The 26472-nt window shown below is 47.5% G+C and overlaps 1 protein-coding gene across 1 annotated transcript; it reads right to left on the reverse strand.

Annotated features, from left to right (window-relative positions):
- Nucleotides 1-216: 216 nt before the first annotated feature.
- On the reverse strand, nucleotides 217-21087 carry LOC119435163 (general transcription factor 3C polypeptide 2-like; the record flags this gene model as incomplete). Its single annotated transcript, XM_049659726.1, has 3 exons — nucleotides 20827-21087; nucleotides 8360-8490; nucleotides 217-436 (listed from the first exon to the last, which is right to left on the reverse strand). Coding segments are annotated over exons 1-3 (597 nt in total), but the record flags the coding sequence as incomplete, so codon positions are not given.
- Between the last annotated feature and the right edge of the window lie 5385 nt (nucleotides 21088-26472).

The following is a 26472-nucleotide window of genomic DNA, read 5'->3' on the forward strand; positions in this document are numbered from 1 at the left end:
TTCCCAGTTCCCAGACCTGCTTTTACTTACGTACATGCTAACCACCCGTAAGACTAATTAAGTAAAGTGGTGTGACTGATGCACTTCCTTAAGCCTTAACAGCACAACACGGCCAGTATATAGCGCAGTAAAAACAAACATGCACAAGATTGCCAAGACACAACTTGCGAGAAAGCACAGGCACTAGTGAAGCACTTAGCCTGTCACAAAACCCACAAAACAACAGAGCAGCCTTCTCTGGGTGAGAAGCGATGCTTTTAAGAAAGTGTACCTGAGAATGCGAGCGCAGCCATCTCCACAAGCGAGTGCCAGTAGGCCCAGACGGTCCCCTTCCTGATAGCAGCCAGAAGGGCACCAATCCAAGCCGGCCACGAAGCCAAAGTCATGCGCAAGGCACAGACCTAGCCGTGGTGACACACTCCTCTCACGTGGACCCCTGCACACACACAACATTGACGGAGCATCCCTCTACATAAAATTACCCAGGATGTGAGGAGCTCGAATCTTCCTCACATTACATCAGCTCTTCGGCCCAATAGGTTGGTGCAATACATTGAGAACTTATCAAAACACTGACGAGTCATGACCTGCCTAGGCCAACTCCATTTCTATTCACTTCTCATGGCCTCCTCACGATACTCTGTATCTACGTGGCACAATCAAGTTGAGAGTCTTATGATATGGTGCACGATTACAAAACGCAGGTTATCCCCGTTCTGTCATCACTTCAGTATGCGAAGCCATTTTGAAGAAAGAAAAGAGAAAATGTTTGCAACCAGCACACAAAGAAAAGATAAAAGACATGAGACCAGTGCATGTGGTGCCGTACTTGCATAAGTTGTCGCACAATCTAAAGAAAGTCTCCAACAGACATAATGTTAATTTACTTTTCAGTGCCCTGTGCAAGCTTTCATTGATATGCAATCGTATGAAAACGCTCAATAAGCACCTGTACACCATCGATCATAAATCCTGTTTCACTGACTGCACGCGCAACGTTATCTATCAGATACCACTCAGCTGTGGCAGAAATTATATTGGACAAACAGGACAGTGTTTCAATGATAGAGCTCGTCAGCATAACAATAACATGAAGAATGGCTATGGAAGTCATTCAGCGATACATTGCAAAAAGTGTCCATGCACTCCTATTTTGTAAAAGAGAAAATTCATAGGGAAAGGAAAAAGTAAGAAGGAAGGAGAAATCATAGAGGCATATCACATTCGAAAGGAAGGAGATAACTGTGTAAGTTTTCCCTCTCTCGCCTTGTCGGAGAAAGAAATAGCTTTTTGCATTAGAGATTATGATGTTGCTGATTTTGCGGATGTTTATGTGACTGGTGTACGCATGCCTATGCTGGAAAAAGTATAAAATGGCTGATGATTTTCAAATACTAAACTTCTAGTTGCCAGTCAGCGCTTGTTTGTGGTATTTGTTTCTCATTTGCGCAGGTCGGCACAGGGAAATCCTTGACTGCGCAAACTTTCTCCGGATCGGGATGAACACCGGAAGAGTTGAGTAAGTTGCCGGCGGCCAAAGTGACATTTCGTCGAATTGAGCTGAAGTCTCGCCTTGCGGAACACCGAAAGAATTGTCGAGAGATGCTCGATGTGTGTGTCAAAAGTCAGAGAAAAGACAATGACATCATTGAGGTAGTGCAAGCAGATTGACCACTTTAAGCTGTGAAGGAGGGCGCCCATCATTTGTTCGAATGTAGTGGGAGCATTGCATAGCCCGAACGGCATCACGTTAAACTGATAGAGCCCATCAGGTGTAATAAACGCCGTCTTTTCACGATCCATGTCGTCAACTGCAATCTGCCAATACCCGGAACGAAGGTCTATCGAAGAAAAACACTTGGAACCACTGAGACAGTCAAGGGCGTCATCTATCTGAGGTAAGGGGTACACAACCTTTTGTATTACTTTGTTAAGATTCCGGTAGTCGATACAGAAGCGCCAGCTGTTGTCCTTATTTCTAATCAGCACGACAGGAGATGCCCATGGGCGCGAAGAAGGTTCGATGATATCACAGGCAAGCATTTTGTCAACTTCCTTCTGTATAATATGGCGCACAGCGGAAGAGACACGATAGGGACGTCGGTGTATGGGTTTAGCATCGCCGGTGTGAATTCGATGCTTGACAACTGTTGTTTGGCCCAGTGGTCGGTCATTGAGATCAAAAATGTCTTGGTAAGACATGAGCAGCCAACGAAGCGTGTCCACGTGTTCGGCCGGAAGGTCAGTGGCGATCATTTTCGTTATGTTATCTAACACCGTGGGATCCCAATCAATAGCGGCCGGATGCGGTGCAGCATCAGTTAAAACAGAAATGTGATAGTCGCAGGCTGGAGCTAGGGTTGCAAGGGAGATACCCTGGGGTATCACTTGAGGGCATAGTCCAAAATTCACAAGAGAGGTACATGCGGCATTGCACTATATACTGATGAACGAGTGCGGGAACATGACATTCTGACAACAGAGGACGGTAGCGTTGGGCGACACGATGTAATCGTCATAGTCCACAGGGGGATCAGAGTAGATGTTGATGTACGTCACGGCTAGATGTCGTATAGGCGAATGTAATCGGCGGAACCCAGTCGACTGGGAGCAGGATCAGAAGGCTCAACAGCATGAGGTAAGACAAGCTGAAGAACACCTGCAGAGCAGTCAATAAGAGCCGAATGTGCCGAGAGAAAATCAAGTCCTAAGATGATTGCATGTGGGCACAGACGTAAAACAAAACTGAAGTGTGGCGTCTGGCAACAGTGACACGGGTGGTACACAACCCAGAAACAGCCGGAGTCACACCATCGGCTACACGGACTACAGATATCGGAGCCGGGGTAAGAACTTTCTTCAGATGAGAATTGAGTTCATGACCGATATGTGGTGTCAATGAGTGCGATGACGGGTTTACCGTCTACGTTGATGTCCAGGTAATGTGAGCAGAGGAATTTCGGGTCGGGTTGTCGCGGCAGGCTCGTCTCTCGCAGCTGTGCCAGTCAGTTTTCCGATGAGCGACGAGGGAGAAGGAGAGCGACGACGCAGTGGTGAGCGGGGCATGTGTCGGGATGGTGTGTGGGGATGCGCGACTCTCACGCGTCTCCTGATGTTTTCCCCGCATGTCGCCTGTAGTCCGGCTTCTCTGCGTGGCTAAGCCCGCGGCGGTCGTGGTGGTTGCGGCGCATTGCGGGAGATGGCGCGAGTGTCGCGATGCTAACGCCGCCGAACGGCGGGGTGACTTGGGAGAGAAAGGTGGAGGGCGCTTCTTCTTTGGGTTGGGATCGGTGAGCGACGCGGACGTCCCGCGCGTGCGCTGATCCACGCTTCACGAGACGTCTCGCGTGGCTCGGAGCGGGCACCGGTATGGACGAACACGGATCGTTCGAACGCGCCACTGTTCGCGTGACCGCACACATGAATGACTAGGCGATGGTGTCACAGCATGGGGCGAACATATTCGCTCGCTATCGGGTCGCGGTGAGTCGAACTAGCTTGATTTGTCGCGCACCCGTGTGAATGTTCTATTGGTTGTAATTTGGCTAGTGTGCATTAGTGTATGAAAGGTGCAATAAATGCCCTTTTGATTGTTTGCACTACTGTGTTGTCGTTCCTTTGTCCCAAGAGAACATGTGAGACCCCACAGGTGAAGGGGAGCGGTTGGATCGTGCTGGCCATGATGACGGAGCTCTGTCGTCTTCATTGTGTACCAGCATTCTGGGAACTACCACCCGGACGTCAGATGTTTGGATAACTCGGCCAAGGCGCCATTCTGTGAAATTCTTATAACGAGGGCGAACTTCCGATGACAGGCCCATCTGCTTCTGTTGTGGACGCGTTGGACACATTTCCCGCCATTGTCGCAGTGCTTTGAACTCGCAGCCTTTGACTGACTTAAAGGGGGACGCGGCCTTCAAAAGCCAAAAAATTTAGAAAAAGTGGGGTTTTGGAAAACCACATATTTAGGTAGAACGTCTTATTATCTACCTTTCCTGTAATTATCAGTGCCTAATTCATTGTAGAAGTACTTCAAATTAAATATATAACAGGCCGTGACAGACCCTGAGCAGCGAGCGAGCGCTGAAAACAACTGTATTTAGCGCAAGCGCCATTTCTCAGCCTCTCATGCGAGCACCGCCATCTTTGTCTTGTTTTGTTTGTGAATTCTTGCGCATTTCTCTCCCGGTATTCCGCCAGCGGTGGCGGTGCGGTATAAGTGTGGCTTGCTCGTGATTGGGAGGCTCGCGAGACCTTTCGAATTTTCCCGCGGCTCGAAAGTGCAGCTGCGATTGGACAAAACTTGCGCACGGGAGATTGCACAGCTGCTATTGGCTGCTGCGTGCCTGGTCACGTGATCACCTCCCGCTGCCACAAGGCTTGTCGTCTGCTCTGGCTCCTTCGTTGCAGGCGTCTTTGTGTTCTCTGCTTGTCTTTTGCCATTTTTCGATTGTTCACCGCTCTTTGTCAATGATTTCTGGCTTTTACGATCCATCACTGTGTCTTCTGCTTGAACAGTCGCGGGCTGCCGGGCACCTGACCAACGCTGCTGCTCTTGATACCGAGGCGGGTTTTCTCTAAGTCTCGCACATGGTCTGTAGCCATGGGTCGCATGTTTCAAAAGAAACGCAAGACTGAGCTTGCGTACGGAAAGCCAAAGCGCCGACCCCCCACTGCACGGAAATCACGGGAAGTGATTGCCGATGAGCCGGACTTGTCAAATGGCGGTATGCAGGTGCCGGCATCGGGTGTCAGGGTGCCGTGCGGCACCCCACCAAGTCAGCCACCAAGCAGTGGCAGTGACAACGATGTCGCCATGGATCCTGGGACGTCAACAAGCTATGGCAGCGTACAGGACAATGCAATGTAGTTACGATGCAGGTCAGATTTGTGAGCAGAGGACTGTTTCGTTCATGTTAGTACGCATCAGCATGAGGCTCTTTGACGTGACACTCAAGTCATATCGGAAGTGATAAATGGCACGTCGGCAGATGCCTTAAATCAGCATAGCTGTGCTGACGTTTCATACGGTGGGCGTTGTACCATGAACATAGAGAACGAAGTTTTGTGTCCGTGGAAATGGTGCAAGCGCGCACGTCCACCGTTCACGAGTTGCTTGGTGCGATGTCGGCAACTGAGCGGAAGTTCGCGCTGACCGTGCTGCCGGAATGCGATACTACGCCTGCACCAGAAGATCGCAGTAATTCAAATGGGCACTCTAAATTTGGTGATTAGGGATGCCCACTGCCTCATTTGCCGGAGGCCAAGCCTAGCAGTGGACCGGGACACCAGACTTGGACTTGTGTCGAAAATGGTGCTAAAATGTTCCTGTGGTGTTATCAGTTCTCAGTGATCCTCGCAAAAAAAGCAAGGTGCGAGGGTTTTCGACGAAAACATCAGATCTATGCAGGCAATCCGGAACATTGGCAAAGGGCCCACTTCTCTGAATAACTTCTGGGTAGTGATGAATGTTTCGCACCGAGGACTACACCAGAAGACATACCAAAAGCATTTGAAGAAAGTGCTCAAGCCAGCAGCTGAAGTGGCTGCCCAAACAGTTTTTGCAGATGCTGTGAAGGCTGTCAAGGAAGTCTACAAAGAAATGGAAGTACGTGAACTCCACTAAGAACATTACAGTTGTGTATGATGACACGTGGCTTATGCGTGGGCACAGCTCGCACCTTGGTGTAGGTTGCGTACTAATAGAATTTTGCACGGCTCTTGTGCTTTACTGTAGAGACTTGTCAAACTTCTGCCTTCGACGCAAAATAGGGCCAACGGAAAGTGAGCCGGCATACCATGAATGGAAAAAAACACTGATGTCAGTGCAGGACGCATGAAACTTGAAGCCGCACTGCAGCTTTTTGGGCGCTCCCTTAGCAGAAACGACCTCAGATACACAAATGTAATCTGTGATGGAGACAGCCGTACCTACCTGGCCCTGTGCAATGAACAGACATATGGGTTCATACCTCTCACAAAGGAGGACTGTGTGAACCATGTTCAAAAAGTTTGGGCACAGCACTTGGCACTCTTGTGAGCAAAGCCAAGAAGGGAGAGGCACTTGGTGGGAAAGGTGGCCAGACACAGGATTGACTGGTTATTATGGCCTAGCCATGCGAAGTAACACGAATGTGGAAGACATGCAAAGGGCAGTGATGGCAACAATGTATCACATCGCACCCACAGATGCTAAGCCCCATCACAATCGGTGACCACCCGCAGCTGCTGCAGGCACCGTTCAGCTGAGGCAAAAGGCAAGCCACAACCTCCACACAAGTACGATCTTCCCAGCAGAGTTGTGCAAGCGCTGCTGTCAGTCTACGAACCTTCATTTACCAGCTCGGTGCAGTGGCAACAAGACACAGAACGCTGCCGAAAGCCTACATTCAGTGATTTGGTCATTATTATCGAAGCAGGAGCATGCCTCCCTCTTCACCGTAGAAGCGGCAGTATGCGAGGCAGTTGCTACGTACAATGCAGGCAGCTAATACTGAGCTTTGCACTACACTGGGCATAAAACCTGGTGCCCTTTGGAGGGCTGCAGAAAAGAACCGACAGCGAGCCAGAAAATCATCTTGTGTGCACGAAATCAAAGGGTAGAGACCCAAGAAGTCACCTGTAAGCAAAGACAGCAAAAACTACAATCCTGGTGCATTTTGAGAGATGTGAACTGCTCCAAAAACTTTGAGACATTTTCTCACAAGTGTGTTTTTGGCATTCTGTGTTGTCTGTGGAAAGGCTAGCATAGGAACGCCAGGACCAATTTTGATCCTGTTTGTTTTTATGTATTCCCTGAAGTGTGCTTGAGGGTATGACACTCTTCAATATCTTGCTGAGGGCTTAGTTTTTTTTTTTCTACATGCTACCTGTGAATGACAAGTTCTGGTACAATTAGTGAAGGTGAACATGGTGTTCTGGGTAAAAAAAAAATAAAGGGGTAAAAAAATTTTGGAACTGTTGTACTCTGTAGTGCTCTTTTCAGCGAAGATTAAAACTAAAGGCAGCTCCCTGGCATGTTTCGTTACAGTGCCAGGTTTTCCACAAGCGGAACACGTGTGACATTTTGTAATTTGAAAACTAGTCAAGGTATCATAATGAAACTGCATATTTCTTTATTTAAGACACATTTGAGTGTGGCTGCCAAATTTTGTTGCTCTAGGCCAAAGAACAAAAAAGTTCACTCTGATCCCCACCGCCCCCTTTAAAAGCGACAATATTGGAATAAGCTTTCGCTCACACCACGACCGCGAAATGCGCGAGTCCTTTCTAATCTTTAAGTTTAATACCACCGCCTCGGGTAGTAATGAAAGCACCCGGAAACTCAAGTGCTTGCCTTCTGATTAGAACAATGTGGTTATAGCCGAAAGTAAATTCCTTGTAGTCTAATCGCGATGCATGTAAAACGGTCTTGCTTCGTGCTGACACATTCACATATCCTCTCTCTTTTTCCCTGTGGAGCCGCTATTGTGTTGCACGCCCCCTTTGCACGGCATGTCTGCAGTAGAGCGTCGTTTTTTTATCTTAAACGATGGTGGTCCCTTGAGACTGGGGAACGCGTTGCCTTAGGGGCAGCTCATCACAGCCACCCACGTTTTTTTTTCCTCTTATCCCTTCTACCAGCGTGGAAATAACTTTTTTTTTTTTTCTTCGATGGTGAGGACAACGCCTCCACCTCTCTGACTCATCGCAGCCATCCACGTGTGGTGCTCTGTTCTTGCTCCACAATTGTTGTTTGTTATCTCTACCGCCCCCCTCACGCAATACTCCTTCTGGAGCCTGTGAAGTATATGAAATAAATAAATGAATTAATTAATCTGTTAGTCCCTCGTTTAAAAAAATGTTTGTTTAAGTTGTTTATTTTTATTTTTACATTTTTTTCCCCTTACACTTTGTTTGAAGCCACATGTTCTTTCCACGTGACTTTCCAACACCTTGGGAGCGTCTTGTGTATTCTCATTCACTCCAATGAAGGCCGGACCACAGCTGAAACGTGAGTAAAATAATCGTATTTTTGTTGTTGTTAAACGGCTGAGCATTTCTTTCATAATATTTTCACCGGGTTCAGCGTAAAGTCCTAATTGACTACATATATACACATCATCTTTTTAAGGAAATAGTAATTAGTGCACATTAATTTCGAAGCGAATAGTTTGAACAGTTTTTGTATTTGCATAAAACTTTGGCATGACAGCCAGAAGTCGACAAATATAAAAAAAGAGACTGAAAACATTTCAAGGACAATGCACCACTGATCTTCAATATTCAAACTTGCCTAATGCAACATCAGTCTAGCCTACGCGATCCTGCCCGATGACCGACTCGTGCAAACATATTAGCAGCAAGCCTCCCAAACTACCTGTTCAGCTGCAGAGGTCCTAGGTCCCAGATCTGCAAGAGGCCAGGTTCGGACGTGGCCTCGGTCAGCGGGTGCTCTCGATCGGGGTCCGGACAGCACGACAGTGCCACCCACTGGTGATGGCTCGGTTGCTGCATGACCAGAACCACCACCTTGACTCCTCTAGAATGTTTGCTAAGCTTTTCACAACCAGGCAACATTCAATTCCTTATAAAACAATACTTGTTAAGAGTGTTAATTTGAAAATGTATTTATTTATTTAAAATACTATTTTCAATGCACATACCAAATTTCAACTGTCTGCTGCAAGAAATAGCAAGGTTATTCTCCATCCCCTCATCCCCCTTTACCTCCCATGCTCTACCACCTTTCACCGTACAACCGCAATTACAGCCCATTGTTCACAGCAACACCCCAGGCAAGCAGAAAAGTGAGCAACAGACAATGCTGTCGCAGAACAGTCACCTTTGAAATCATGTAGATCCCACATACTGTGGGACTCAGTGTAAGCAAAGCTTTGTTGAGCCAGCAAGATGCATCACAGTTTGAAATGCGCAGCAGATTTCAATGACGAATGCGTCGCGCGTCATGCTTGTCGGCCACGGTGGAGTACCTTACCGAGCAAAGGTAGGTTTTATTCAGGGGCGATATCACTTTGGGGGGTGGCATTATGTCCCTGCTTTGCGAGATGTTGCGTAACTCGGCACAGAACGTGTCAAAGTGGATGGCCGAATGCGTTTCTGGCATTGTGAAAAAAATAGTGAGCTTGGGTCGAGCAAAACCTCGTAAAATAAAAATTCAGGCAAAAGGCGCGAAAACTCGTAAAATGTGATTATTTTCTTGGTGGCAACAGTTCCCGCTCGGTGAGATAGCAGACACCAACCACTGCCACGACAATGACACCAAATCAAGCAGAGGTAGGCAAAGAATGGTACGGCTCACTGCGTCATTTTTAATTGGTCGTTGCACTAACACCACGGTGGAGCACAATCATTTTTCGGCCAAGAGATGACTCCCGATTGCAAGTGCCAGCTGGAGCGAGTGAACTATAGCAGGGAGGTTATATCATTCCCAATTTTGAAAGCAATGCAAAGGTTCTGTGTGCATTCATTATAGGAGTACGTAAACGTTTCCCCTCTATTGAGCAAGTGTATCAAGCAGGGACACAGCGTTGCAACTGTGAGAAGAGCGTTCTTTATTACGCGTTCGCCAATATATAGTTTTCTAGCACGGCAGTGTTGCCAGAAGTCCTTGGCGCCCGGCCCCCTCCCGGTACATCTTCCCTTCTTTGGTGAAGCTGCTCGCGGCATGGAGGTCACATAGTCTCGCAGGTAGCCTGGGGGCCTCAACAGCATGCCTGAGCCGACAGTCGCCAAGGACAGAGAGCGTTGGTCCGACAGTGGGGTTGTGGTCTCCTGTAGTGTGCTCCTGGGATGGCCCTGCAGTTTCGGGGCCCTGTGGAGTTTGTGTCCTAGCTGGGACTGATGAAACCACTGGGGGCTCGGCACCTAGCACAAGGTCATCTTCTGAGACCGCCTCCGGCTCAAAGGGCTCACTTTTCTCAGACGGCGTTGTCGGTTTCTCCAGTACTGTTTGTAGAGCTGCTGGATGCGCTCAGTGCCTCCGTCTCTTTCACGGTGTTTAACTCACAGGTCAGTTCTTGAACCTTCTCCTGCAGCTTCGATACTTGTGCCTTCAGGCGCTCATTCTGTGTCTTCAGTCCAGCAGATGCTTGCAATGAGTTGATCGTCTTTCGCTGCCTGTCCATTTCACTGTCTTTTGCGATTGCATGGTGCAGGAATTGCTCCACCTGCCTTTCCAGGTCCAAGCGTGTGTGTTGCTCCTGGGTAAGCTGCTCAGCGAGGTTCAGCATGGCATCTTTCAAGCCCTGATTAGCGTCACTGAGCACCTCCGCAGCATGATACGCTGCCTCTTTTTCCTGCCGGAGAGTGCCTTCCATCTCCTTCAGTTTCTCTTCCATCTGGGAAACCTGCGTCTCCTTCTCGAGAAGCAGCAGGGCAGCCTTTTCACGCCCTTCCACTGGAACAGCTTTCATCTCGGCTGCGGCCTTGAGTGATGCAACTCCCCTCAGTGCGTGGGGCACTCGCCGAGGAGGCATGGCCGTGCATCCTCACGCAACTGAAGATGGCACCCTAGAGCTCGAAATAGTGTAGGAAACTCCTCCTGCCAACCTGGTTCAGGCTTGCCAACGTCATACACTGGTGAGACGAGCCCGAATTGCTCAGATGATTTCAGGCCAAGCAACGCTTGCCGGCCCTTCACAACAAAAAAACGGTACGTTTGCTTGCTTGCCTTTCAGACGAAGCGGTAGTGTCGTTTCTCCGAAGTGCTGAATAATGTTGCCATGGTAGTTCGTCAACACAGTGTTGCATGGGTGAAGGATGAGTTTTCTGCAGCGGAGCTTGCGGAACTGTGCATACGGTAGGATGCTTGCTTGCGCCCCTGTGTCTACCTAGAGTCACGTCGGGAGGCCAGCCACAAACCCGTTCACAATCCAGTCTCGCTGACCTGAGACGCTGTTGATGCACACTGTTAAAATATCCAAGTCTTCCTCCGAGTTATTAGCTGCTTGCTGCTGTTGTGCATCGCCAGAGTGTGGAGTGCTAACTTCATGAACACTGGTGTTCTTGCAGCATGAGGCGAAGTGATTCTTCCTCTTGTATAAGGCACAAGTCTTGCCCCACGCTGGGCATCTTCTTGGCTGATAAACCTTTCCGCAGTAGCTGCACCATCCATGATTTGCATTTGTCTCCGGAGTTCCCAGTGTTCTGTTAATCCGGTGCACATTCGCTTCGCTGTTAGCAGTGTTCTCGAGCGTCCGGTTTTGCAACACCGCCACCTCCGCCGCTTTGCAGAACTCTACAGTTGTTTCTAGCGTAAGATTTTTCTCCCGCAGGAGACGGGAGATGGGCACGGAGCTTCTTGTCATATATGCTGCATACAAGCTGGTCTCGAACCAAAGAATCTCGCAAGTCAACGGAGTTGCATGTCTTCGACTTAAGTTGCACATCCCGCAGAAACTACTCGAAAGGCTCTCCTTCCTGTTGTTGGCAGGAGCGAAACGCGTAGCGTTCGCAAGTTTCATTCGTCTTGGGACTGCAGTAGTCCTGGAATGCCTTGACAATGGCGTTATAGTCCTCACGCTGTGCTTCCGACTGTGTAGAGGTGTTAAATAGCTCGATGGCGTCTGGTCCTGCGACGTGCAAGAAGATGGCTGCTTTTTGTGCTGACGAACGCTCTTTGTCGAAGGCCGTTGCATTGAAGAAAATTTCTATGCATTGACGGAAGCATTCCCAGTTCTCTGCAGCAGACAGCAGCAGACGTTTCGGAAGGGGCAGGCTATCCATAGTTAGCCGACAATTTGCACTTCTGAAACATGTATCGAGCAAGTGTATCAAGCAGGAACACGCACACAGCGTTGAAACTGTGAGAAGAGCGTTCTTTATTATGCGTTCGTCAATATATAGTTTTCTAGCACGGAAGTATTGCCAGACGTCCTTGGCGCCCGGCCCCCTGCCGGTACATCCCTCTACATTCTGAACACCTCGATTACTCGCTCATAGGCAGCAGGATTACACATGCTGTGGTCTAAGTTTGAATGCTAAGTGGGTGCTTCCTCTGAATGACAAAATACAGTCGACTCGTTAATTTGGATACACAAGCGTGTTCTTGGAATTCACAACAGTCTACCGTCAAAGCTAGTGTCACTGTCATTACAAGATTGTGACAGAACAAGTTCTTGCGTAGGATGACAATGACGGGCAACTTTTAGTCTCCGATTATCACTGTACTACAATTTAGTGGCACTGCTGTAAACTACAGGTCGTGATAATTCTGAGTGGGCTCACTTCAGCACTGCAGCAGCTGGCATTGTGTGCGTGTGTGAACGAGGACAATGTGCAACAGTTGTACACAGACTGGATGGCCCAGGGAGGGCACGCCCTGACACCAACCAGCAAGCGACCCTCCGTCAAGCTGGTGCGTTCCTGGAGTTTGTATATGTGGCACTCCCTGCCAGCTGACTTGATCACACACACACAAAGGCAATTGCAAATGTGCCGGACGGATGAGCTGTTGTGGCACTACAATGTGGAAGAAAGTACCAGTCTAGCAATTCCGATGCAGAGTTAGGTGCTATGAAAAAGCTTTCACAGTTTGTACATAGTGGGCGTGCATACAGTTAAACAGTTACCTTAATACAAGACGAAACAGGCCAACCAGTAAAGGTAAAAGCAGACCAATACAGCCTGGTGCTAGCAAACAAATATGCTGCTTCAGCACAGGAAGATGAAGACACCATAGAGGTAATGAATGAAAACGAAACTAGGCTGATCTCAGAAGCAGCAATTGAAGTGGGAGGTAAGGCACCAAAGCAACCAGTAGGTAAGCTTTCCCAAGTAACAAAGGACCTAATAAAGAAACGACAAAACATGAAAGTGTCAAACTCGAGAAATCAGATAGAATTCGCTCAACTGTCAAAACTGAACAAGAAGAAGAAAGTAAGGGATATTCGAAATTATAACGTGGAAAAGACTGAGGAAGCAGTAAAATATGGACGCAGCATGAAATCAGTGAGAAGAAAACTTGGCATAGGACAAGGCAAGATGTATGCACTGAAAGATAAACAGGGTAATATCATCAACAATTTCAATGACATAGTAAAAGCAGCGGAAGAATTCTATATTGACCTGTACAGTGCTCAGAGCAGCCAAGCTACTTTCATTCGAAGTAGTGATAAACAGGATACAGAGGCTGATGATTGATGGGTTTTAATGGCGCAAGGGCATCTTTGGCAAAGAGCGCCAAGTCTATGGATGATTCAGTGATTTATAAAATACAAGTTGAAATGTGCTACATAAAGGGGTAAAAATCTTGTACTGACAAAGGTGTGAAAGGCCTGGCTAAACAATGGTGTTACTGTTGTATGAGACATTTGAACTGTGCATAGGTTATAAGGAGATATCGGTGACTGTGAGCGATTACTTGTTATATGCTATGTATATGTTATGCAGATTATTTATAGTTTTCAGTGAGTATAAGCCATAAATGTTTGCCTCGAAGCCATCAGCAAAGTAAACCATGCAAAGCAAACCATGCGATAAAGCTGCGAGACTTCGAGGCATTAATAGCTCAGGCTCCTCACGTATGTGATGGAGCATGGCGGTTTGGATTGTAGTATACAGTGTTTAAGAACTGGACGTCGGCGAGGTATTTAAAAACTCTCTTGACACTAAACATAAGGTCATGGGATAAAAATAATGCAAGATGAGACGGTACGTTGTGTGTGTAAAGTTCTCTAAAATGCTGTACTCTTGCTTGGTGAAGTCTTGGACATTCAATTAAAATGTGCCGGACAGTGAGTTGTTCTCCACATTTTTCGCATATGGGCGGTTGTGTGCCTGTTAACAGGTATATGTGTGTTGTGTATGTGTGTCCTATACGTAGCCTGCACAGTGTGGTTTCTGTTAGTCTAGCGATATTTTGCTGGAAAAATTTACCTAGTTGAGGTTTTATTGCATGCAATTTGTTTTCCGTTTATCCCATTGGGACTGCCAGTGCTGTCGTAGCCGGTTACGGGCATAAGGTTTAATATCTTGACTAGGGACCTCAGTAACTTCAATGTCACCACGTAGAGCAGCTTCTCTAGCACTCTGATCAGCCGTCTCATTTCCTGCTATGCCGCAATGCCCCGGTACCCAGCATACCACGAGGGCAAGTTCTTCATTGTAAGAGTTATAAATAGATTTTATCAGGTCATTAAAAACAGGGTTGTTTCCAACCTTTCCCGAAGCTAGTGCAGTTACAACACTTAGCGCATCTGTGTAGATAACAGCTTTTTGTATCCTATGTTGTCGTATATGATCCACAGCCAGTCGGATACCATATGCTTCTGCTGTGAATATGCTGCAACTTGTATTAAGAGTTCTTGTAACATTATAGCCGTGACTATGTGCAGCACATGAGACTGCCTTGTGCGTCTTTGAGGCGTCCGTAAAATAGGACGTTGCGGTGTACTTGTCTTCCAGTGATAGGAAGTGTTGCAAAATAGCCTCGCGTGGCACGTTTTTCTTGTCAAGCGCTTTAAAGGACATGTCACACAGAACTTGGCGTAGGCACCAGGGAGCAATGAGATCACTACGCCCAGTTTCGTGGACATCTGAGAAACTAAACCCAAGAGTTTCGGCAACAGTTGTGATAGCCAAAGGTAACGGCTGAGCTAGTGATGGCCTATTCGCATACAGCAGTTCTGATGTTCGATTATTAATTAGTGTTCTGCAAGGGTGTTCCCTCTGAGCTAATATGTTGAGAGCATATGTAATGCCTAAATATGTTCTCTGATACTCCAAGGGCCAATGATTAGACTCTGCATAGAGGCTTTGAATAGGGCTAGTCCGAAAAGCACCAGTAGCTAGCCGAATGCCTAAATGGTATATGGGGTCAAGCATCTTTAACGCGGTTTTAGATGCTGACTGAAACACTATGCTGCCATAGTCCATCTGGGACCGCACAAGACTATTGAAGAGTGATAGCAGACATTGCGTGTCAGTTCCCCAGGAATAATGAGTAAGGATCTTTATGACGTTCAAAAATTTTAGGCATTTTAGTTTTATATTCTTGATGTGTGGAACAAATGTAAGTTTGCTATCAAAAATGACGCCGAGAAATTTATGTTCGCTTTTGACCGTCACTTTGTGTCCATTTAATTCAATCGATGGATCAGGGTGCAGGCCTTTCTTTCTTGTAAATAGTACGCATGTTGTTTTTTCTGTATTAAAGCGGAAACCATTCTCATTTGCCCATTTCGATAGTCTATTTACACTGAGCTGAACTTGACGCTCGCATATGGATAAGTTGCAAGATTTAAAGCTGACTTGCAAATCATCTACGTAGACCGAGTAGGCGATTGTTGGCGGTACAGAAGTTCGAAGAGAGTTAATTTTCACAATAAACAGTGTACAACTAAGCACACCTCCCTGAGGAACACCGTTTTCCTGCACAAAGATTCGAGAAAGTCTGTTTCCTATCCTCACTCGGAACTTTCGATCGGAGAGGTAGCTCTGGCTCTGAATGACTTGGAGCATGTTTCCGTTTATCCCATATGCGTTCAAATCTTGCACTATGCCATACTGCCATGCTGTGTCGTATGCCTTTTCGGGATCAAAGAATACAGAAAGGCAGTACTGATTATGGACAAAGGCGCCTCCTCGTATGTACGATTCGAGGAGGACCATGTTGTCGGTTGTTGATCTACCTGCACGGAAGCCGGCTTGGAGCGTATCTAGTATACCATTGTATTCTAAAAAGTGTATAATGCGGCGATTCACGATTTTTTCAAAACTTCTGCATAAGCAACTTGTTAAAGCTATCGGCCGATAATTTTCAACCATGGAGGGATCCTTGCCTTGTTTGAGGATCGGTATAACGATTGCCTCTTTCTAACTGTTGGGCAAACATCCAGCATCAAAAATTTTGTTAAGAAGGCCCAGCAAACACTCAAGCGTCTGCTTCGGCAGTTTCCTTAGCATGTCGTAACTTATCTGGTCCTTACCCGGAGCTGAACTTCGGCAACTGTTTAGGGCGATGTTCAGTTCGTGCATTGTTATAGTGCTGTTATAGCTCTCTCGACTTCGTTTACCGGAAAAAAGTGGTCTGCACTCAGCCTGTCTTTTGTGCGCTAAAAACTCTTTTGTATAATGAAGCGAACTAGAAATACTTTCAAAATGCTCACCTATAGTGTCAGCTTGTTGTTCTAGTGTGTCGCCAAGATTATTTACTAATGGGAGTGGGCTAGGAGCTTGGCACTTAAGCCTTCGCACCATCGCATAGACCTTCTTTTTATCTGCATATGAGGTTATGTGCGACAGATAGTTTCTCCAGCTTTCTCTCTTGGCCTCACGTCGGATGTGCCTTCCACTAGCCTTTGCTCGCTTGAAAGTGATTAGATTTTCTGTGTTAGGTTAACGCGAAAGCTTACCCCACGCTTTATTTTGCCTCTTTTTAGCTATTTCACACTCGCGGTTCTACCATGGCTTGGTGTTAGCATGAGTGCGTCCTGTTTGCGGTATGGACTCTACGTTCAATGTAGCAGGGGCATTACATAACCCGAATGGCATTACTTTAAACTGATAGAGGCTATCAGGTGTAATAAAAGCGGTCTTTTCACGGTCTATGTCGTCAACTGCAATCTGCCAGTACCTGGAGCGAAGGTCTTTCGAAGAAAAATGTTTGGCACCATGTAAACAATCGAGGGCGTCATCTATCCGTGGCAGGGGATACACGTCTTTTTTTGTTACTTTGTTGAGATGGCGATAGTCGACGCAGAAGTGCCAGCTGTCATCTTTCTTTCGCACGAGCATGACTGGAGAAGCCCAAGGGCTGCTAGAAGGCTCAATGATATCTCGGGCAAGCATGTTGTCAACTTCCTTCTGTATGACTTATTGCTCAGTAGGGGAGATGCGGTAGGGCCGTTGGTGTATTGGGCTAGCGTCGCCGGTGTGTATCCGATGTTTCACAACGGACGTTTGACCCCGTGGCCGGTCATCGAGATCGAAAATGTCCCAGCACCAGGGGAGAAGGCATCGAAGTACGTCCGCATGGTGGGCCGGAAGGTCAGGAGCGATCATAGTCGCGAGAGGTTCTAAATCTCGGGTTGTAGGGCACGAACCAGCAGGGGTAGACAACGCAGTATCACCAGATAAAGCAGAAATATGGTAGTCGGAAGCCGGGGCCAAGGTTGCAAGAGATATGCCCTGAGGTAGCACTTGAGGACAGAGGCCAAAATTTACTACAGGAAGAGAGGTGGCATTGTCTTTTATGCAGACAACCGTGGGGGGAAATGCGACGTCCTACCACAGTAGGATGGTGGCTTTGGGTGACAGGACGTAATCACCATTGGCGACAGGTGGATCGGGTGAAACGGCAATATAGGTCATGGCTCAGCGAGGTAGGCGAACGTAATCGGTAGAACATAGTCGACTAGGCATAGGATCAGGAGGGTCAACGGCATACGGTAGGGCGATTTGGACAACACCCGCAGAGCAGTCAATAATGGCCGAACAGAAAATCACGGCCTAAGATGATTTCATGTGGGCACTGCTCCAAGACATAAAACAAAACAGACGTATGGTGTCCGGCTAGAGTGACACGGGTGACGCACATCCCAGTGACAGGTGGAGTTCCACCGTTGGCTACGTGGACAATGAAGAGCAGGGCAGGAGTTAGGACTTTCTTTAGGCGCATACAGAGGTTCGAGTTTATAGCCGATATGTGTGCTCCTGTGTCAATAAGTGCTGTCACAGCTATACCGTCCACATCCACGTTGATGAGGTTGTGATGGCCAGGCAGTGCAAGCAGAGGAATTTCGGGTCGGGTCGTCATGGCAGGCTCACCTCTCGGAGCTGCGCCCGTTAGTCTTCCGAGGAGCGGCGGGAGTAAGAAGGCGACGGAGAGCGACAAGGCAGAGGTGAACGGGAAAGACGTGGGCATGGAAAAGGGGAACGGTTTGGTTGTGCGGGCAGAGATGTTGGCGCGTTGTCTTCTTCAATGTGTGTCGGTGGGCGGGGACTGCCAGGTGGGCGCCGGGTATTTCGATAGCTCGACCAAGGTTGCGAGTTCCAAGAACTGCGACAGTGGCGAGAAATATGTATGACGCGTCCACAGCAGAAGCAGATAGGCCTGTCATCAGAGGTGCGCCATTCCTCCGGGTTTCGATAAGGAGGACGAGCGTACGAACTTCGTGGTAGAGCGGGTATGCTGGGTGAACGGTAGTTGGGTCTGTGGATTGGGCTAATTGAGTGGAGTCCGACATTGGCCAACTCTTGCCGTACAATGGTCTGAATAAAAGATATTGTTGCTTGGGAATCGTCTGGGGTGCGAATCTGGGAAGGAACTGGAGATGCAGCTTCAATCTCCCGGTGGACGTTACGCATAATGCTATCGGATGCAGCCGGCGCGGGTGGGAGACGGAGGTCCTCGCAGGTAGACGTTACAGCCGTATTAAGAAGGCGAGAAAAGTTGCGACGGCTTTTGGCTTCTTCGAAGTGGCAGCATTCAGCAACGATGTCCTGCACTGTCAAAGAATTCTTGAAAATGAGGAGACTAAACGCGTCATCCGCGATGCCTTTGAGAATGTGTCCAACCTTTTCCGCTTCCGGCATCTTCTCGTCAACCTTGCAACAAAGCGCAAGCACGTCCTGAATTTAAGTCACATAGGACTCCGTGGAAGTCTGAACTCGGCAAGAAAGGTCTTTCTACGTGACACGCCGGCGGCCAACAGGCTTGCCAAACAAATCAGTGAGCTTTTGTTTGCTCAAGTCCCAGCTGGTGAGCTCCTCTTCGTGGGTCTCAAACCAGACGCGTGCTGCTCCCGCGAGGTAAAAGAGAAGGTTAGCCAGCATGACGGACTGGTTCGAGTGATTGCTCACGCTCACCCGTTCGTAGAGCTGAAGCCAATCTTCGACGTTGGTGTTATCCGTACCCGAAAAGATGCCAGGGTCACGTGGTTGGGCCAGGATGACGGTGGGCGTGGGTGGCGACGAGCCCGAAGCATTCTCGCCTTGAGCTGGCATGGCCGATGCAGCCAAAAAGCACCCGCTGAGTAAATGCGTTGTGCTTCTGGGATACCCCGCACCTTCCATAAGAATGTTACGGGGAAAGGGAGGTTTAAATTATATTTACAGAATATTTAGAACTGGCATACAAGGCATACAACATGCAAAAACAGTCCGCGCGACATCAGAGAGCGTCGTCGTCTTCTGTGTTGTCTTCTGAGCATTGCTTGATAACAATATAATACAAATACCCATACTTATTTGTATAACAGATCTAATCCAATATAACAATACTTTCATATAACAATAAAAATGTCCAATTTTACCAACTTCGTTATATTGAGGTTTAACTGTAAAGTCATTTTTTAAAATCATTACTGTCCTACCTTTTAATTTGAGCTCTTGTAAACAAGCTCCCATAAAATTTCCCCCACATAATAAACGCACTCCCACAATTTGGCTTTGGTTTTCAAAAAGTGCGTTCATCGCACGAGTGTATATGGTATCTTAGCATCACATTTCATGAGAGCTGCAACTAATTCGGCAGCTTGGCGTATTAAATTGTCTTCAATACGCAAAGGACATCAGGGTTTTAGAATCACATCATGGCTCCATGACAACCATGTCAATTTGGTTGAGCTACACACATTTTTTATTATACACATACACAGGGGTTTGACAAAAACTCGTCTGGTCAGGCTGCATATAAGAAAAAACACAAAAGAATGCGTATGCGCTCTAAAATGTCAATTAACATGGTACAGTGGAACCTCATTGATACGATTCTGCGTAATACGTTTTTCGGAATGATATGTTTTTTTTTTCTTTTCCCGGCCAACATTGCTCCTATGGGGCATAGGAGCAATGTATTTTCATGCGGTTGATACGATCGTGTTTTCACCTGAAAGTGGATGACTGTAAACTGGTATTTCCCAAACTCATAGCTTTACATTCAAGTGTACTAGATTAAATTAAATTGCAACGACCCACGAACAATGTGTTAAGACACTAGCGGAAAAATGCGCGCTGGGCACCAGCAGCGGCAAAACATGTGCAACAAAAGCTGCCGCAAAGGAGGTTTTTTGTGCCGTGGGAGGGATCGGTCCTGAACCGATTTACATTGCCGCGCATCCCGGTGGCAAACTGGTGTCACGTGGACCCGACCGACTGTTATTTACGCACTTGTAGTATCGTCTGCTCACGCCGGCGTTCGCTTGCGCTTGTTTTGGTTGGCTTTTCAAGTGAGATCTTCATGCGGTCACGCGGCTGAATAAAGCGCCTGCCCTCGTCCGCCAGTCGTATCGCTCGTTGTGTCATGCGGCTCTACGGTTTTCATTTGTTTCAGAATTCGTGGTTCGCGGTGCCGTGACCTTCGTAGCTATGTCAAGGGAATACAAGGCACTGACTTTGAAAGAAAAACTGCACAGTTGAGAAACAGTTGAGTGAGGAAACGGTGGCTCGTTTTTTATCTTTCAAAAGAACTTGTTTACGGACTTTAAAAAAAACAAAGTTCAGCGAGAACTGACGAGCCATTTTAACGTTTCTCAATAAAAGTGTGTTGGCTGCGGTTCGTGTGATGTCGAGTAATGCTGCTCTGCATAACGTGTGTTTTATGCAGAGCAGTATCGCTCGGTGCCACAGGAGGCTTTGCTTGCGAGTTTGTCACCAAGTAAGCCTATTTTCTTACGTTTTGGGGCTTGCTTTAGATGATACAATTTTTTAATGATACGTTTTATTTACTGGTTCCTGCGAAGATCGTATCAACGAGGTTCCACTGTAGTCGGTCAGTGACCCCTTGCGTTTCTACCCATTTTTGTCCCATTTCTCTGGCAGATGTTTTCCTCGAACCAAAAAATTTCACCCAAACCACTTTTGCAAGCAGCTTCTGCCACATACCTCCTCTTCCTCTCCTGGTGGTGGCAGGGGACACCATGCCGCAGCCCAGATGGCGCCACCTGGATAGAAGGTCACATGGCAGCTCTCGGCTGGGGACAGGCAGCCAAACAGAGGTAGCCGCTGCCACTCCTGCGTGCCAGGTTTTCCTGCACAGCGGCTACGCAAGGCAGGACTCTCCCGGAAACGGGGCAGGCGTGTCTCCCTGTAGCACACATCAAAACATGTTCCCTCAACTTCAAATAACATTCACGCGCCCACAGCCTAGAAGCACAACAGGAAAATATTTGCAAAAGGCTACCAGGTAGACACCGTTTGCACAAAAATTTATCAAATTCCCGTAACAAGCCGAATAAATGAAAGCATTTCTCACAATGTTAAGAGCAGTAACTCGGGGCATTTACCTGGTGTCAGAAAAAAACGCAGACTTCGGATAGTCTTCTTGGGTTCTCAATTACAATGTATTTTTAAAATGCCCCATATGAAATAAAATAGGATCTGGGGTGTTACGGGCGAAAATCCCGATCTGTTTACGAGGCATGCCTTTGCGGGGAAACTCTGGTTTAATTTGGCCAAGCTTTAACCCGCACCTAAATCCAAGTGTTTTTCTTACGTATTGTCTCGCATCGAAATGTGGCCAGGATCAAACCCCTGAACTCGGCAGTGAACACCACTAAGCTACCTAGGCATGTAATGTCCCAACCTTAGTAATTGTTAAATTAAAACTGTTGCGCAAAGTGACGAAGGGACAGGACTGGAGCGAGAAAACAAAATACGACACCTGAGCGCAAACTTTCAACTGAAAGTTTACTCTCGGGCGTCATGCTTTGTTTTCTCACTCACGTCCTTGTGCAGCAGTTTTATTTGTGTATAACCAACTAGCCCACTGCCGAATTTTCCTAAGTAATTGATTTTTATCTTCAAAGTTCAGATGTGAATTTTCAAAAAGATTTGCCACATAGAGAGCTCTTAAGCCTAGTAAGTAATAGGCCCATTTTCATTGGCCTATGAGCAAAAAAAGAAAAAGAAGAGAATGTTTAAAATATTCAATCTTGCTGTTTATTTTCCAAATATTGTCATTTTTCAAAAATAATCACCCAGCCACTTTATGAGGTTCTCGAGTAACTACTCCTATGCAGTAAAATAATAATAAAGAGATTATGCATCAGTTCGACTTTGGAAATTCTATAAATCATGAAGCAGCAGAAGCTTGATGTGGGCGAGTTGGTGTAAGATACTTGAAGAAAACATAACGCAAAGGAGACGAGGACGAAAAGAACACAGGTACAACAGACAGGCGCTAACTTCCAACTAAAATTTTATTTGAAGAAAAAAGGATTATATACATGAAAATGAATTGCACCACCGTGACGTCATGAACTCCCTATCGCATCACAAAGGCTTTGTCGGCAAGTGCCACTGACGGGCAGCTAATGCACGTGCTCTCGGCCCTCGCAATGCAAAAAGCTTCTAATATCTCAATTTCGAGTCTATCTCTGGAACGTGCCAGAAACTTGGTGTCATAAAGATTCGGACGGTATTTGTGAAGTTTACAATGTTCGGCCAAATGACCTCCCGCATTTTCGTTCACGGCCCAGTTGTGCTCTCGCGCCCTTGCATTGTAACATTGCCCAATGTATACCTGCTTGCAGCTTAGGGGGATTTCATAGACAACATTTCTAGTGCAACACGTGTATTGCGCAGGAGGTTTCTTAGAGCATGGGCCAGATTTGGTCGCCATTGGGCATATTTTGGCCAGTTTACATGGCGCACTAAAGACAAGATTAACATTGTGCCTCTGCGCAACCATCTTGAGGTTGTGGGACACCCTGTGCCAGTATGGGATTACGTGTACCCTCCTCCTGTCAACTGGTGTTTCTTTGTTAAATCCCTCTCTTACATGTTTAATCTTTTGAAGAAGCTTATCGCAGATGCTAGTAACCAAATAAGACAGGAAACCAGCTTGGCTCAGCCTTGTAACCTGGCTGTTAAAACTGCTTTCTACTTTGTGAATGCAAGATTTATTTAACGCTTCCTTTAGACACGTCCTTGCAACTCCTCTTTTTATTAATTTGGAGTGAGCACTGTCATACGATATCAACTGCTTCTTCAACCTTGGCTGGTATTCCCAACAAACATGCGTGTTTATTAACGTGAGCTTCAAATCCAAGAAACGAATGCAATTATAGGTTGGCCACTCGCACGTGAAGTTTAGAGCCTCCGACGACGGAAGGAAGAGAGGCGCAGCTGATATAGCTCAAATTCTGCACACCACGCTGCTCAACGACAAGGTTAGGCCTGACGAGACAATCGGCATGGCTAGGCCCAACGAGACAACCAGCGCGGGGACAGCGCTCAACATCAAAGGTGTGCCCGTCCCACTGCCGAAATTCAGTGGCTACCAGGACCGACACCTGCTGCAAGACTTTCTGGAGAAGTACTCGGAGTACTGCGCTATTGCAGGGATTACCCCTGACTGCCGTTTGCAGTTGCTTCCAGCAGCGTTGGAGCGGTTAGCCAAACAATGGTGGCGCTTCTCAGGTGGGCACCCCGACTGGCAGTCCTTCACGTTCGAATTTACGGCTGAGTTTACCACCGTATACTACAAGTTTAAACTAAAAGCAGAGCTAGATCAGCGCACTCAGCATCTGGCGGAAAACCTCAAGCAGTTCATTCACGTCATTGCCGAATACTAAGGCAGTTTTGGCCACATTGCACGTCAATGCGCTACTGCTAGACCACGCAGCCAACCCAGCTGTTTTTACTGCAATTTACCGAGACACCTACAAGTAGATTGCCCAGGAAATGGACGAGCGTAGCCGCTTCTCCGGCCGACGGCTACACGACGTCCCTGAAAGTGCACGCAACAGCCGGAAACAAAGAACCACTGCTTCAACTGTTGATTGGTAAGTGTCCTTCATGCACTCATGGACATTGGGGCAGGCGTGAGATATTATTAATAGGTAGCTGTGTCATCGCAGCGGCCAAATGCACGGGAGGAACCTTCAGTTAAGAAGCACGAACTCTGAGGCTTGCTCAGGGCTGGTCACAAACTGCACAATCGGTTCGCTGTCGTATTCGCTGGCAGGAAGCAGCGTTTTCTTCTTTTGTCAGAGCTGTGTCAGGATGTTGTCCTTGGGCGGGATTTTCTTGAGGAGGCAGGTATTTCACTCCACATGGGCCTTGGCACATGGTCACTGCACTCTGACCCATATGAGCTCGTTAAATTTAAAAAGGCACCGATAAGCAAGGTCAAGAGCCTGATGAAAATGTGGCCAGCTCTCTACAGGCACTTTCTGCAGATGTGCAGGATGTATGCCACAATACCACTGAGAGTGGCGAGTATAGTCTAGAGAACCTTCGGGAGGAGCAGAAGCAGAAACATCCTTGCAGACCATAACCATATTTTTACCACTCTGCCAGGTTGCAGGTCCCTGGTGGTTCACAAAATAGACACAGGCAGCGACCCACCAGTTAGATGCAAGCTGCACCCGGTTAACAGCCAAAAGAGAGAAATTCTTGATAGGTGTATCCAAGATTTGCTGGACCAAGGCCTCATTGAGCCCTGCTCCGGATCCTGGGCCAGTGCCCCTGTATTAGTAAAGCAGAAAACTGGAGGATATCGCCTTGCGGTCGACTGCAGACCCTTAAATGCAATCACAACTGTGCCAGTATACCCCATGCCCCGCACAGACTGGGCTCAGCTCGGCCGCGCTAGGTGGTTCACGAGCCTCGACCTTGCTCAGGGCTTCTTTCAAGTGTCGATTGCTCCCGAAGATGTTCCCAAGGAGACTGCATTCCGGTGCCATAGAGGAGTGTTTCAATTTCAGCGAGTGCCATTTGGGGTAGCAGGTGGGCCGGCAACATTTCAGTCTCTCATGGATAAAGTGTTAGAAGGCATAAAACACAACTACTGCATGGCATTTCTTGACGATGTGCTCATTTATTCAGAGACTTTTGAGGACCACCTACAACATATCGATGAGGTACTGCGAAGAATTGGCTCTGCAGGTCTGACAATCAATCCCAGCAAAGTTGCATGCTGTGAACAGGCATTAAAGTTCCTTGGACATGCAATATCTCCAGGCAAATGTCAACCTGACCCGGACAAGGTGCGAGCGGTTGCAGAGTTCCCATGCCTCAAAAAAGTCAAGGAGCTCCAAATGTTTTTGGGCGTTGTGGGATATTACAGAAATTTTATCCCCTGGTTTTCTGACAAAGCCAGACCCGTGACAGCTCTCCTCGAGAGAGGTGCCCATTGGGTTTGGGGTGCCGAGTAACAGACAGCATTCGAGACTCTGAGGCTAACGCTGGCAGGAGAGGTGGCTGTGGCATTGCCTGACCTGAACAGGTCCTTTGTGATTGAAACAGATGCCAGTGGCACTGGCATATTGGCAGTGTTGTTGCAGGAAGTCGAAGGTCAACTCAGGCCTGTGTCATTTATAAGCAGGACCCTCAGCGCTGCTGAAAAGAACTATACTGTCCAAGAATGGGAATGTGTCGCTGTGGTATGGGCTGTCGATAGATTCCGACCGTATGTAGAATTCACATCATTTGAGGTGCATTGTGACCATGCCTCATTGGCTTGGATGTTTACAACTGAGCAAACATCGTGCAGAGTGCGACATTGGGTGTTGAGATTACAAGGGTTCAAGTGTACCATAAGGCATCGTAAAGGACGGGCCAACATCGCAGCGGCTGCACTAAGCAGGTGCCCTATCCCTGCTGCTGAATCGGCTCAGCCTTGTTTGGAGGAGGACAGGTTCTCAATTGAAGTGCAAGAGCAACAACAAACCATTTGTTTTGAACTAGCAGCCCCTGTTGCCGTGACTGACGTGTCCACAAACACCGACACTGAAAGTTCCAGTTGGAACAATGCAAGGATTTACTGCTGCTGCAATACTTAAAGTCTGGCTCGCTACCTGGTGACGCTAAAGAGTCCAAGAGGCTAGAGGACCTAGCTGGTGACAGCGAAATCTCGAACAATGGTATCCTTATGTACATGGTCGGTGAACGTAAGGTCGCCTGGCTTCCCCAACACTTACGAGACATGGCACTAAAAATGAAGCACGACCACGCCCTAAGTGGGCATTTAAGTTTCTTTAAAACTTGTAAACGTGAGAAGAGCCGGTTCACATGGCTCGGTATCCACTCCGATATCTCCCATTACATCCGCAGCTGCCAGCAGTGCCAGGCTTTCAAACCTCCCCGGCAAAAACCAAAAGGACTGATGGACAGTTCATGGGCCACCCACCCAATGCAGCAGATAAGTGTGGACCTTATGGGGCCACTGCCCACAACCCCATCCTGGTGGTGCTGGACAAGTTCACGAAGTTTGTTGAGCTTTTCCCATTACGTGCACCTACCTCCAAATTTATCATCGAGAAAATGATCGATGGTTTTTGCTGGCATGGTGTGCCCAGCTACATCTCTAGTGACAATGGTAAACCATACATCAGCAAACTGTGGAAAAGCATTCTCCAGCACGGGGGAATCAAGGGCCCACACAGTCTCATACAGACCAGCACGACAGACTGTGAAATTCCATAATGCAACGGTTAAACAATGCCTGGTGGGCTACTGCACTTCCCACACGGACTGGGACAAAGGCTGCCCAAAGTGGCATTTGCAATGCACATGTCTGAAAGT

The sequence above is a fragment of the Dermacentor silvarum genome, unplaced genomic scaffold (assembly GCF_013339745.2).
Source record: "Dermacentor silvarum isolate Dsil-2018 unplaced genomic scaffold, BIME_Dsil_1.4 Seq487, whole genome shotgun sequence".
Classification (NCBI taxonomy): Eukaryota; Metazoa; Arthropoda; class Arachnida; order Ixodida; family Ixodidae; genus Dermacentor; species Dermacentor silvarum.